A 15,818-nucleotide genomic window follows, 5' to 3' on the forward strand; every position below is an offset into this window, starting at 1 on the left:
TTTTGAGTCTTTTCACGTTTGGGATAACTATGCCTCGATACCAAACAAACAAGTTGAGTTGATGACACAGAGAACTTCAATGTCCATGTCGCTCTATTTAAGTCTGTCTTGATCGAATATGATAAATCCTACCTGCTTCCTCCCCCCAAAAAGAGAAAGAAAAAGAATAGGTTTTATCAAGATTCAAGCAAATGGTTACTTGGTGTTGCTGGAAATAAAACCAAGTCAACTGGAGTATCTACCATCAATATCATTAAAGGAGAAAAATCATGCTTCTAAGAGAAAAAGGAACAAGATGTGAGACAAATCTCTGAGATACCTGTCACTGGGTAGAGGCCAAAAGTGCCCTAGGATGTATTGACTTCACATAAGTTATATGCATCATTTGGTGTGATCTGCTTGTACTTAACCTACAAAACAAAAGAAACTTCAGAAAGAAAATGGGTAAAGTGATCTTTAAACAATCCATTCAAACAAGTCTTAGTTTAAGCACCAAGTAACATAAGACAACGGTCGTGCTACGTCCTCTATCAGCTTTGCAGTGCATATAGATAGCAATGAAAGAGAAAACAAGTCAATAAACAAAGTGACAGATACCTCAAAAAGTACTTTACACAAATAGAAGAACAGCAGCTTAACAAATATACTCCCTCAATCCCATCTTAAGTGACATAATCACAATTTACTGGATCAAACAAATATTTGATTGGGCCATAGTTTTGTTGATTTTTCCCTAACCATGACATGACACTTGAATATGTAAAATATTTTTCATTTAATGAACATGTAGTTTAAAGTACTTTTGCCTAGTCTCAAACATAAAATTTGATATCGAAAAATCTGTGTCAATCCAAGAATTAGACATCTTGACCCTCAGACTTGTCAATTTTTATTTGATGGAAACTGTGCTCATAGTTCCAGAGTTTGGACAAATTAGATGAATCTCAAGATGGTAAGCGACTGTGATGTCACAACAAAAATGCTAAAAGCCAACCAGGAATTAGGCCAAGAAAGTTAGACACTAGTGTAAATCAACAAACTAATAAAAAAAGGGAGCCAAAGGGATGGGAAGGTGCTCACCATGGATGAACTCTACTGCTCGACCTATATTATTCAGAGATAGGGCAAATAAGTAATCTCTTGTTGAGAGAACCAAATGACGAATACCATGAGCCTGCAAGAAGAAAAGATAACAATAATGCAGAAAAAAAAAAGAACACTTGATCGTGTAATGGGAAGGAAATTTAAATAACAAACCCAAAAGTTTAGAAGTATATGAACTAGAGAACTAGTTAATCGAGAAAAGGAAACGAGGGAATTAACAAGTGAGAGATTTAACTTGTACAAGGGTGAGGTAGAGAGGCAACAAATACTGTATACCATATTTAGCTAATAATTAATAACAGTAATACCATGAAGAAGATGGGAACAAAATCAGTAAATAAAGATCCTAAACAAGGATCACTATGGACATATAGACCATTTCACCAACAAAAGTTCGGCACATGTACACCCTCCTAAGCTAGTGCAATGCTACTCAATGTGTCCTTAATTCGCGCATTCCAATTTCATAGGGATACAGAGGAAATAAGAGGAAGGGGATGAAGGTGAAGCTAGTTAGGATCGAAATAATCAGGTGTCATACGGAAGCTAGCAAAGCAAACCTCGAAAGACCATGAATAAGAAGATAAAAGGGAAATATACTAAAAGAGACACAAACATTTAATGTGATTCGGTCAACTGACATACGTCCACAAGAGGAGATGAGCAATCCACTATAAATATGAGAGTATAAAATATCGAAAGAAATAACCTCACACAATTCACTCGGAATACAAAAAGGTTCACACAAATGTTAACATAACACTTGTGTCTCACCGTTTCTCTCCCTACCCAAAACTCTCAAATCCCCTAGGACTACATTGTGAATGCTACTAAGTTAGAAGGAATAAACCTCTATTTATAGAGTCATAAACCTTTTTCTACCAGAAAAAGGACTAGCCAAATATGGTGACTTTGTGTTTTCCTTTTAGGAAAAGGAAAACCCAATTATACTAGAAAAGTCAAGGCAAAAACCCAACAAAGCTTGAATGACGACTGACTTTTCATTTCCTTTTCTTTTTAGATGAGGAAAGACCAACTCATATTTAAAGTGAAGCATAACAGAAAGATCAAAGCAAAGGGGTACAGAAGAAATAATGGGAAGGGACATGAAGGTAAAACTTGAGACATGACCAACTTCTTTTTTCCTTGTTCTGGGATTTTGTTCTAGATAAGGAAGGACTGACTTATCTTTTAAGTGAAGCATAACAGAGATCGAAACAGATATCAGAATTTAAAGAACAAACCTCAAATAAAGAAGTCGGAACTAAAGTCTCTATGGCTCATTTAGAGTGACAACACCGGAGACACCAAGCTCCGTTAGCCTTTTCACATCAGATTGGAAAGGGACAGCACCTAGTAACACAAACTAAAGGAGAGACTAAGTCAGTAATACAATCTTGTTATACAGTAAAATATTGGACTACAAACTACTAACAGCTATTCACAAAAAAAGAATTGAAAGAACATGAACATCAATCAACCTATGCGATCTTCCAATTTGGTCAATGCATACACGCAAACTTAATCTCCAATGTGAAGATAGATGTGTGTGGAGTTATGAGAAAAGCATTGCAGCTTATATCATGTAAGAGGACATTTCTTAAGATCCCTACGAGCACCTCATTTACCTCACTGCACATACACTAGACATTCTACGACCTTGAACAAATAATTCAAACAAAACCAATAAAAATAAAACAGATATGAGCAACAGCAATATCACTAGACATACTCCGTCAAAAATCAGGCCTCCTAATTTGACCAGGATGGAATGATGAACATTGAAGCTCATTGTATTTAAAAGGATGTCGCTCTAGAGTGGGCATAGAAATATCTTTCTGATCAATTTCAATTTGTACTAGTATAAAGGAGAACACATTACATGAGTTAGCATTTGATACGCGATAGGCATTGGACATTATAAACAAAACATTCCAACTTATCTAAACAACTATTGGAGCATACTGACATCATTTGCACATTGACATAGATCCATATAAAAAGACCACAGAATTCACTACAAGTGTATACACTAAAGGGGAAACAACAATAACAACAAGGCATTCATTACAAGTGTATACAGTAAATCCAGGACAACAAAAAAGTGTCGAAAGCAATTCTTGCAAAAGTTGTTATACCTCATCAATCCAGTCCCACCAGCAAAACTCCACCTGAATCTTGTTCCTAACAACATTGTAGAAAAGTGTCGGGTATAACAAGGCCGGGGCACCAACTCCAACCATGATCCTCCGTACATCCAACACAACAATAGCATTCCTGCTACTACTACCACTAGAACACAACACCTTACCAGCAGATGATTTCTCTGCCTCCTCTATCACTCCACCCACCACCATCTCCTCCTTCCCAGACTCCAACTCTCCTCCCTTCTCTTCTTCTATATACATAGTAATACTTGGAAGAGAAAATATATACACACACACACACACACACACAACCCACTGATCAAAAAAACCCAGGGAAAACAAGATGCAGAATACGCTTGCTAAAGAAAATTAACACAGTGCACTGATAAACAAGTAGATGCATGTGTTACATGTCGCTATATCATTCGTCTATCGGGACAAGACCGATTTTACCTTATACAACAAGCTCATTGAAACAAGCTCAATTGAAAAGGCGTTGGCCAAAAAATCGATCTCTAACCTCCCTTATGAGATACCACCTCATGCACCAACTCAATCACCCTTGTTACTAATATATTTTTCATAACAAATTGAGAAAGCAGTTTTGAGTTCATACAGAAGTTAATATTTAGATATTTTATGATCTTAAACAAGCACATTTTCTATGTACGCAGGGCACTTATCAGACAGTTCAATTGGATATACCCCTAAAAATTTGACTTACTGATTTTTAAATATAGAAACTTTTAACCTAACTAACAAGATAACGTTTGGTTTAATATGGATTTAGCAGTTATCTATTAACCTGCAAAGTATATGTGAATCAAAATTAATATCTATTTTTTATTTTGTTGTCCATAACCAATGTACTAGGAGCAAGCTCCCAAGGCTTTGTGTGACTAATATACTAAACAGGAGAGTAGTCAAGAAAGGAAAATGAGCAAAGGTAGACTGTGTTTCAGAACAGGAGAGAAAAACAAAACATGACATGACGTGACATGGAGTAGATCAAAAGTATAATGTACTTGTGCAGTTGAAAGATAATGTTTGGTCCTTATATTCTTCCTCCAGACAAGCTATCTTTGTCTATCAATCTATGCCCACTTACTACTGGTAGTTAGGAGGTCCATTTTACAGTAGAAATAGACTTGTCTTCACATTCGACATTCTCAAAACACGACGAAACACAAGTTACAGAAATAAAAAATCGATAACATACACGATAGGCACTTGAGTTTGGACGCCGATGAAGCAATGTACTAAACCATAAGTTGATTTAGTGTGCAAAACTGTGGCCGAGAAAGCCTTTATCCGATGGTTTTCCTGCTACATATCAACATCAAAGAGAGAGTTTCAAAGAACTAATGTCAACAAATTGAAGAACAAATTTTAATTTGAAATGAGAAAACATCCAATCATATCCATAGTTCAGATTCTGAAGCCTAGACTAAAGTTCTTGCTTTATTTATAGATAGATGCAGAGATGCAATCAATACTTGAAGCAGAATATCTCACAAAAGCTCATCAAGTGACAGGTAAGAGAATTTTATCTGGAAAGTGAAGCAGAAAATTCTGTTCACACTATTATCAAGTGAAGAGTGAAAACATACACAAACATAATGAGGAAAACTATCGGTAATAGCCTGTACCACATCTGATTATTGCAAATGAAAACATTCATGCTTGAATGTCATCAAATTTTGTAAGTAAGAGACAATAGTTACTCATAACTCATATTACATAAGAGTCAACTACTGACTGTTCAATCATTAACATGGTCTGAATGAATAACGTGTATACAGAGGAGATTGCCTTCTGGGTCGAGTTCGTCGCACTGGGCTTGCCTAGTGTGGGTTACCTCTCCTGTGTGGTTTGCGAGTTATTGCATAGGAGCGGAGATTTTACCTGTGCGCACCCAAAGGGTAGTGGCTGCGGGTTTCCTTGTCATAAAAAAAACAGAGAGTTCAAAGTGCCGGTAAAGTGAAAAGTAGGAAAAATTCAACTCGTGTATGTGACTAAATAAAAAGCACCAAAGGAATAGGAGGGATGACCAAGTTTTTTGCACATAGCACCAACATTTATTGATTGCACAAAACAGAAGAAGAATTCAATTAGGTGGAATATTCGATATAACTGACTGTCAATCTCAAGAGCGAGGGGACTGTTTGGTGCACAAGTAGGATCAACATATTAATACAATCTCAACATTCATCAGCTCTTAATGTTACCAATGCTTGAAGCTAAATCCTCTTTCCCACAAAGTCTAAGACATTCAATTACATTCTTAACACAAGGACCTTTGAGCTGAATCCCTTTCCCTACCATCACACTAGCAAGCTTAGCAGCTTCCGCAAGATGATTTGCCTTGCATAGTCCAGCCATAAGTATAGAATAAATATCAGAATCTATAGAAGATACCCTTGCAGACTGCTCAATCACATCAATCAACTGATATCCATCAAGTATCCGATTTTGCTGACACAGCCATCGTATTATTGTGCTTGAGGTCATGCCATCAGGCTTTAGGCCACCAGTCAACATTCTCCTAAAAAACATTTCTGCCTCCTTGACTTTTCCAATCCGAAACAAGGATAGAACTAAAAAGCTATAGCAAGAATCATAAGGGATAACACTATCAGCTACTCTGTTAATGACCTTATGAGCTTCCTCCATATGCCCCTCTTTGCAAAGACCCTGAATCAAAGTACAGATAAGTACTCTATTTGGTTTACACCCATAATCCCTCATTTGGTCCAAAATACTTAAAGCTTCAATTGACTGACATTTCTCAACAAAATTTTGAGCCACGGTAGTATATGTAACGACGTTGGGCTTACACTGCCCACCGTCTTTTTCCATTTCTCTCAATAACTCAAGTGCCCTTTCCAAATTCCCGAACCTACAAATCCCATCAAGAAGAGTTGAATAGGTAACCGTATTTGGTATGCATCCATGTCCCTTCATAGCTTTAATTAATCCACAAGCTTCTTCCAACCTACCCACATCAGACAATCCCTTAATCATCACGACATAGGTGATCATATCAGGATAAAGATCAATCAGGTCCATCTCTCTCATCAAACCCATTGCCTCATCCATATCTCCCTTCTCACATAATAATCGAATAACTACATTATACATAGTTGTATCCGGGCTACAATTGGATTCTTTCATTTTCCTCAACACCCACAAGCCCAAGATTGCATCTTTTCCCTCTCTACACAAATTCAATACAACTTTAAACATCTTGGCACTTGTGACATATTTCTGCAGCCTATAAGCTTCAATTACATCTCGAATAATTTGCGGTTTATGATCCACTCCAAGCAGTTTATAAGCTCTACTGTACATGTAACTACTGTGTCTATAGCTGGATTGAAGACCAGCCCAAATGAAGAATCTCAGACCCATTTGGGGATCATCAACAGCACATTTCTCTAATACTTCATCAACGCATCGAGCATCTAGTTTAGCCCTGACTGCGCTCAATGTCCTCTCCATACCCGACCCGTTTTTATTTTTCAGCAAATGACTCAAGAATTCTCCAGCTGATGATGAAGAAGTGCTGAATAAATGTACCAATTTGAGTGAAAAAATTGCCTTATTGACTGGTTTAGTATCGGCGAATAGGCGAGAAATTGATGGAAGAAACATAATTTTCTCATAAGAAATTGAATTCTAGATATGGTGGATTTATAATTGTGGGAAAATTGAAATCAGCTGCTTGAAGAATGAGAGAGCAACAGAAATACAGAGGGGAACCTGTAACTTGTTTTTTCGCCGGAGAAAGATGCGCCGATGGGAAAGACGCCGGAAACAGACTGGGGGAGGCAAGTCAGCTTAATGGACCGGCCGAGGAAGAATCTGGGCCGGATTGGGGCCCAAATATGCCAATCCTTGGGTTTTGTTCTTGTTGACGAGCTAGAGGGAATTTGGGCTTGTGACTGCAACAGGGCCTAATGGCCCTAATCTCTCCTTTTAATTAGTACTAATGTTATTGATCTTACAACAACAACAACCCAGTGGGATCCCACAACGTGGGGTCTGGAAAGAGTAAATTATATGCAGACCTTACTCCTATCAAGGTAAGACGGCTGTTTACGGGAGACCCTCGGCTCAATAAAGCATAAAAAGACGTTAGATAAGGCTAAGAAGTTAAGAGGTTAATAAGTTCAAAGCGATATGATAAGGCAAATAACAGGGGCGCTACAAATAAAATATAGTAATCAAAGTACGGAAACTACGAAAAGTACTGAAAGTAATAGATAATAGCATATATCAGAAAACAAGAAATTATAGTTTGCTAAAGCGTCTACTAATACGATAGAATACCGTGACTATGTACTAGCCTTCTACTCTAATGTGGGTCCTCCACACCCTTCTATCTAAGGTCATCTCCTCGGTCAGCTACAGCTGCGCCATGTCCTGTCTAATCACATCTCCCCAATATTTCTTTGGCCTACCCCTACCTCTTCTGAAATCATCCATGACCAACTTCTCACACCTCCGCATTGGGGCATCTGGGTCTCTCCTCTTCACATGCACAAACCATCTTAGTCGCATTTCCCGCATCTTGTCTTCCACCAAGGTCACTCCTACCTTGTCCCGAATAGCCTCGTTCCTAATTCTGTCACTCTTGGTATGCCCACACATCCATCTCAACATTCTCATCTCGGCAACTTTCATCTTTTGAACTTGGGAGACCTTAACTGGACAAAACTCTGCCCCATATAACATAGTCGATCTAACCACCACTTTGTAGAACTTGCCCTTAAGTTGTGGTGACACACTCTTATCACATAACACACCGGAAGCGAGCCTCCATTTTATCCACCCTGCCCTAATACGGTGTGTGACATCCTCGTCAATCTCCCCGCTGCCTTGCATGATAGACCCAAGGTACTTGAAACTACTTTTCTTTTGGATGGCCTGGTCTCCAAGCCTAACTTCCGCGCCAACCTCCTGAGGTGTCTCACTAAACTTGCACTCTAAGTACTCTGTCTTGGTCCTACTCAGCTTAAACCCTTTAGACTCCAAGGTATATCTTCAATCCTCCAGCTTAGCGTTAACTCCACTACGAGTCTCATCGATCAGGACTGTCGAACTTTGAGAAAATGCTCATTTATATCAATCATTAAAATTTTGGCTCATCTATGCCATTATCGTTTGAGAAAAAGCTCACTTATGTCATTATTTTTTAACTCTGGTTTTGCAAAACCACCTAAACAACTTTTAACACTTTTCTATTGGAGTTTTGAATCAAATATACTTTTTTTTCTTCTTCAAGAACACCAAGAACACGTGAAAAATATCAAAAATTCAAATTTCCAACTTCTTCAATTTTTCACGAAATCACCTCAAATTTTAATATTAGCATCCCTCCGAACTAGATATTAAAACTCAATATCTTTTAAGCTTGAATTCAACCTAATTCAAAAGACACACTTAAAATTTCTTCAACGTTTCAAAACTTTAACCTTCTTTAACGGTGAAATTTTTGCCACAATTTCAAATTACTTGAAATTTTGAACGTAGACCCAAAAAACATTATTTTAAAGTTCACTATGTTTATGTTCAAAATTTTAAGTGATTTTGAGTTGTGAAAAAAATTCTACTATTAAAAGAGGTTAAAGTTTTAAAACTTTGAAGAAATTTTAAGTGTGTCTTGTTGGGTTAGGTTGAATTCGAGCTTATAAGATATTGAGTTTTGATATCTAGCTTCGATGGATGTTACTATTGAAATTGAGGTGATTTCGTGAAAAATTGAAGAAGCTAAAAATTTGAATCTTTGGTGTTCTTCATATGTTCTTGTATTCTTGAAGAAAAAAAAGCAAAAAAAGTTCATTTGATTCAAAACTTCAATAGAAAAGTGTTAAAAGTTATTTATGTGGTTTTGCAAAATCGGAGTTAAAAAATAATGACATAAGTGAGCTTTTTCTCAAACGATAATGGCATAAATGAGCCAAATTTTTAATGGTTGATATAAATGAGTCTTTTTTCAAAGTTCGATGACATATTTAAGCTTTTTCCCTTAAAAATATATATATATATTGTGTATTAGTAGACCCAGCCAAAAAAGCTACGGAAGTGCTCCTTATTTTTTCATGACTTTCTCCATTCACATTCTCGAATACTCTCATACGTGTGTGTAATTATCAAAAAAGATTAAAAAAAAAACTTTTTTTAAAGGATTGAAATAAGAAATTAGATAAATAAATTGGAATAGAGAGAGTATACTGCTGAAAGACCGAAGGGAAAAGATTATTATTATTATTTTTTACACAATAAGGATTTTGTACAATTCAAAGTTAAAAAGTAGTTTTGATTAAGAGAGAATCTGATACGTTGACATGTTGTCAATGACACATATTTTGATTTGTTTTTACTTTCGGCCATGACATTTGATCAAAGTGATAATGCCACATTAGCTTTTTACTAAATTTTTGATTTCTCCTAATTACCCTCTGAAGAATCAAACTAAGCCTTTCATAAGATTCTTAATTACAAAATTCATGACAGCTTGAAAAGACATCTATATATATATAATATTATAAAAACACGAATATAAATGTTGATTGACCAAAATATCCACTAAAAGTTGATTTATTTATTTTCCCTTTTAAGTTAAATTTTCCTCCATCTAAAAAATTATTAATGGTTATAAATGTAACTTTGTGCTAGGACTAAGCAAAATATATTTCTATTAAGACTAAATTTATTGTAGGATACATATTATCCTATTAATATTAAGAGCTTAACATTAAATCTATTTCAAATAAATTATTAGTAGGGAATTTCTACATGTTTAATAATATTGGTCGACCAAAATATCCATTAAATATTGAACGACTTTTATATCCTTAAGGAGTAAATGTTTAAAAGTTATAACTTTAATTAATTTTAAAATCCTACATATTTGCATAATAATTAAATAATAATTATTTAAAGGAAATAGTAAAATGATAATTTTATCTATTATAGAGTCTTTCAATAAAGACAATGTTCAATGAACAATTCAATCAGATACAACATTACGTCATTAACCTTCTTCTCTTAAATTCAAGATAATTCGAGAACCAACTCCTGGATCCCAGGTCGGATCGAGGTCAGATCTCAATTTAAGAGTCGGATCCGGAATCAAAAATCAAAGTAAAATTTTGGGTGCCAGGGTTGGATTCCGAGTTAGGTGCCAGTGTGGGGTTTTGTGTCGGGGTGTCAGAGTTGGGTTTCAGATCGAGAGTCGAGGTCGGGTTCCAGGTCAAGTAACAGAGTGGATCCTTAATCGATTGTCAGGATAGAGTGTCGGTATAACACCCCGTGTTATTTTAACCTAGACTAACTTTGAGGACCATAAGAAAGATTGAGAAAAGTGATTTGTGCCTATGTGTGTGAGTCAACCTACGAGTCGTAGGAACTCCTAGGATCGTAGGAGGGATTCGTAGTGATGGAATTGAGGTTTGAAATCTAGCCAAGTCTAGAAGTGATTCAACGAGTCTATTAACGACTCATGAAGAAGTCGACGACTCGTAAGAATGAGTCATGGGGTCGAGGTCTAACTTCTGAAAAATATAAGGCTTACTACTTTAACTACGAGTTGACAGGACGAACTGTAGAAAAGATCATGAGTCATAGAAACGACTCGTAGAGACCCTTGATACTTAGCCAAAAATTCAAGACTCCAAGTCACTTCTACGAGTGAAGTTCACGACTCATCAAAGAGTCTACGAGTCATACAAACGACTCGTAGAAGAGATTCAGAGACTCGAAAATTCAGAGTCTGAGAATGTCAACAAGAGGAGAAGGCTCTACGACCCGTAACACTTTCTACGAGTCATAGACTTGACTCATAGAAACCTTTATAGATTTCAACCCAGTTCTACGACTAGTCTCCTACGACTCGTAGAAGTATCTATGAGTAGTAGAATGGATCCATAGTCGACCAAAGTTGATTTTTATGAAGGGTATACGTGTCTTTTTCGACCCTTCCCCAACTAAAACCCTGATGTTTTAGGACTAAATTAAGTCCCTTATTAGTATTTTGTACGCATAATACTCTCATTAACATTTAGATTATTTAAGAGCGAGGATTTGATAAGAGGAGAAAGGCTAGGGTTCAAGTTCTTCAAGAAAGGTCTTTGAGTTCTTGATTGCTCTTCGTGTCCAGGTATGTAAGGCTAACTAAAGCATGGTTTAAGTTCTTCCATATGCCTCTAAGTATACGATTGGTTGAGTAGTAAGTGATATAGGTCTCCTACGAATGAATCTTTGAAAGATCTCTTTAAATGCTAGTATATTTTTGCATAAATTTGCATGATTGATAGTTTTCATAAATTAAACACTTAAAATAAATAATTATATTTCTCTCTACATGAACCCTATTTGAGAATTAACTTTCAATGTATTACACAATGATTGAGTCTAAAAATTTGAGTGGTGAATATTGAATGAGCATAGTCGAACTTGAGTTGGATAATAAAAGTCTAAATTATTGTTGATTGGAGTTCTGATGAGTCATGAATGAGTCTTGAAAAGAATGTCTAATTGAAAGAAGTGGTGATTGAGTTGATTAGAGTCCAAATGTGACTAGATAGATTGATTTGTATAAACTGATTGATTTGAGTCTTATGAGCATATTGAGTCTTGGGGGGAGTATTGAGCATCGATTTGGGTAAGAGTGTAGTTATAACTCAATTCCAATAAACTACGTCGCCAGCGTAGGATGAAGGGTTAAACCTCTTAAGTCCCAAAATGATGGACTTTGATTGATTGTGGATCCAATGATAGTAATTCGTCCTTTACTCTAGCAAGGTATTGAACGGGTATGGCAACGACACCGCTTAGTTGTACGTCATCGGCTCATAGGTGATGGTTGTCGGTTAGAGAAATTCCCTATTAGGATATGATCTTGCATGATAGGATTGTTAGATTGAGATTGTAGATGATTGAGTCGATTTGAAAAACATTTACTAAATTCTAAATTTTTGCATATCCTTTAGTTGATTGATGAGCCTGAGGTAAGTATTTATTGATTATTTCTCCTTCCTGCTATTTTACATACTCGTTCATTTCACTTACTGACGTCATTTGGGCTGAATCATTTCATGATGCAGATACAGATATTAGAGATCCTCAACAGGTGCATCGTTGAAGATCACTTCTACTCTTAGATTTGGGTGAGTTCTTCTTGCATTCAGAGGCACTCTAAATTTATTATCTTCTCTTTGAGTATTTCTTTTGGGTAGCCATGGACTTTTCATTGGCACCTTCTAGATAGTATTAGAGACTTCATAGATAGATAGTGACAGTGTTGATACATTGTTTTGATTTTCAAAACTATTCTTTGACATGGAGTTGAGTTGGGCTTTGGTTAAATATGTTATTCTTTGATGAGTTATTGATTCGATTTGCCCACACGATTGTTCTCATTTTTGTCATTTAAGTCTTCTGGTGAATAGATGAATGCGTGATTGGATCAAGTGGTTCGCTTGGGGACCAGCACTGGTGTTCGAGTGCTGGCTACGTCTAGGGTATCCTCTTGAAGCGTAACAGTCGAAATCAGATCTCGATTCGAAAGTCGAATCTCGTGGTCGGATCCTGATTTAAAAGTCGGGTCCTGAATCAAAAGTTGGAGTTAGGTCCTATGTTGGAAGTCGGGATCGGATCTTTGGGGTCAGATCCTGGTTCGCAAGTCAGATCCAAGGTCTGATGTTGGGGTCGAATCTTGAGTCAAAAGTCGGGACGGCTTGAGACTCGAAAGTCGGAGTTGGTCTTGTGTTAGATGTTGGGGTCGACAGGGGTGAAATCTCTATTCAAAAGTCGAGTGCAGGATCGAATCTTAGTTCGGAAGTCGAGTGCCGATATGGGATTTGGATCGGGTCCTAGGTCGGGAGTTGATGTCGAAAATGTGGTCCCGAATCAGTATCAGGTGTCGAAGTCGGATGTCAGAGTCGAGTTTTGAGTTGGGTCCAGAGTCGAATATCGAGATCAAATCTCGAGTCAGAAGTCAGGTCTCGGGTCGAGTCCTGAAATAAGTATAGGATCCAAAAATGGGTCGGGAGTCAGGGTCAAGTCTTGTTTGGAAGTAGAGTTTCGACTCAGATGTCGGAGTCGAGTTTCGAATCGGGTGTCGGGATGTGACTCCGAATTAGTCATCAGAATTCTTTTTTGTATGATAATTGATAGGGAGTAACGTGCAAAACACGTTCATAGATACTAGTATATATAGCAATAAGGATTAAAATATTTTCCTTCGTACTAAACACACCGATAATCATTTTTTTTTGGGTTAACTTTAGACAAATATATGTCCCTTCTGCACAAATGTAGTTATCGCTTTCTGCTTATGTTCATGCTATTGGCTTCATTGTATGCATAAATATTTTATTTGGATGATTATGGTTTAAATGGGGGAATTATATATTAAGATAATTAATTTATCGTGAATATTTTTAGCTTCAAAATAAAAAGTACTAAATAATAAAACTTAATTAATCTGATACCAAATTACTTAAAAAGACCGATCGACAAACTTATTCAGGACTAGAGCTTGGATTTTTAACTTGTTAAATTTGAAAATAGAGAATTCAAACCTAAACTTTCATATTCAATCCGCCTCAGTCATCTAATCCATTGGAGACAAAATTAATTCTTGCAAGGTCATACATACTTTTCTTTTACTCAGAATTATCATGAAAATGGATCAGCTTGTGTGGAAAGTGTGTCTGCTGAGGTAACACGCAAAATAAGACCACCAAATCTTAGCTTAATTTTTTATGTTGAAAGTTGAAACACAAAAAATTCACATATGTTCTAGCAAACACAAATTAAAAAATGTCACTTCAACAAATAATGGATTTTGGGGCAATTATTTAGCGGCTATAATAAATATAGATATGATAATGTCACACACCGTATTGGGGCAGGATGGATGAAATGGAGGCTCGCCTCCGGTGTGTTATGTGACAAGAAAGTGCCACCACAACTTAAGGGCAAGTTCTACAAAGTGGTCGTTAGACCAACTATGTTATATGGGGCGGAGTGTTGGCCAGTTAAGGTCTCCCACGTGCAAAAGATGAAGGTTGCCGAGATGAGAATGTTGAGATGGATGTGTGGGCATACCAAGAATGACAGGATTAGAAATGAGGCTATTCGAGAAAAGGTAGGAGTGGCCTCGGTGGAAGACAAGATGCGGGAAACGCGACTGAGATGGTTTGGACATGTGAAGAGGAGAGTCCTAGATGCACCAGTGCGGAGATGTGAGAGGTTGACCATGGATGGTTTCAGAAGAGGTAGGGGTAGGCCGAAGAAATATTGAGGAGAGGTGATCAGACAGGACATGGCACATTTACGACTTACCGAGGACATGACCCTAGATAGGAGGGTGTGGAGGACACACATTAGGGTAGAAGGCTAGTACATAGTGGTTTTATTCTCCTTTATTCGTAGGCGTATTAACGCACTATGATTTCTTGTACTCTGATGTATGTTATTTATGGTATTTATGTTATTATCTAATAATATCTACTGTTTTTTGTGCTTTGATTATACTATTGTTTGGACCGTTTTCGTCATCTACTTATTTACTCTAATATTCTTGTCTGACCTTTTTCTATGCTTTTATTGAACCGAGGGTCTTTCGGAAACAGCCGTCCTACATTGGTAGGAGTCAGGTCTGCGTACACTCTACCCTCCCCAGACCCCACGATGTGGGATTTCACTGGGTTATTGTTGTTGTTGTTGTAATGTTCAGTGTAGTGGTTTTGATGATTTGACAAACTCATGGAACAGGTAGAGGACTTGATCGCTTTGAGGACACTTTGCTAATAACGACAGCAAATAAAAGAGATCCTGCCAAGTCTGCAGGTCTGTTTGTACGCGACCGAGTCCCTGGGCAGAGGGCCAGTTGTCTAACCAATACAAATCGTCCAACGCATTGTATATCATTGATATATACACTCTTTACAACCCATTCTCATTTGGCTTTTTGGAATCACTAAAAAGGAAATATCTATTGAAGCTCATGTTCTCAAATATCTGAAATTTGCTCTTGAAGAAGATCAATGATTTGATAGAGTTATCAGTGTTTTGTTCATGTTTAAGAGTTGTAATTTTTTGGTCTTAATCTTGTAAGGTCTACTTCTAATCTGTAAAGGAAGTTAGACCAGTTCTTGTTTCTATTTCCTTTGATCATTTTGTCGAAGTGACTAGAGTTAGTTATGAGACCACCTGAACTCTAAATCATCTAAGAGTTTAGTGATTTAAGAAGCAATATGGTTATTGCTTCAAATCTGTAACAAAGTTGTTACAAGGAGAGGAGAGAGATTGTGAGTAAAATTCCTAGATTACAATAGCTTCTATACTGAATCGTTGGCTTAGTTGTTCTAGTGAAGTTTTGAGCTGAAATCATGTGGGACAGTTCGTGGTTTTTCTCACTTAAGTAAGGAATTTCCACGTAAAAATCTTGTGTCTATCTTATCTTTCTATTCTTTAAGTTTCTGCACTAATTTCTGATAAGAGACCCGGTCCCAACTGTTCTGGTGGAAGCATACATTCTAACAAGATATTTAT

The 15,818-nt window shown here is 36.8% G+C and overlaps 1 protein-coding gene and 1 pseudogene across 1 annotated transcript; both read right to left on the reverse strand.

The window, feature by feature from the left end:
- Nucleotides 1-182: 182 nt before the first annotated feature.
- LOC129889823 (phosphatidylglycerophosphate phosphatase PTPMT1-like) lies at nucleotides 183-5,185 on the reverse strand (annotated as a pseudogene).
- Nucleotides 5,186-5,296: 111 nt separating this feature from the next.
- Nucleotides 5,297-7,186, reverse strand: LOC129889821 (pentatricopeptide repeat-containing protein At5g47360). The gene has a single exon (XM_055965278.1). The coding sequence runs from the start codon at nucleotides 6,903-6,905 to the stop codon at nucleotides 5,463-5,465; it is 1,443 nt and encodes a 480-aa protein (XP_055821253.1). The 5' UTR covers nucleotides 6,906-7,186; the 3' UTR covers nucleotides 5,297-5,462.
- Nucleotides 7,187-15,818: the final 8,632 nt, after the last annotated feature.

This window comes from Solanum dulcamara, chromosome 5 (genome assembly GCF_947179165.1).
Source record: "Solanum dulcamara chromosome 5, daSolDulc1.2, whole genome shotgun sequence".
Lineage (NCBI taxonomy): Eukaryota > Viridiplantae > Streptophyta > Magnoliopsida > Solanales > Solanaceae > Solanum > Solanum dulcamara.

What these genes read in the sequence shown, in the direction of transcription:
- LOC129889821 (XM_055965278.1), bottom strand. Translation starts at nt 6,905, where the DNA reads ATGTTTCTTCCATCAATTTCTCGCCTATTCGCCGATACTAAACCAGTC.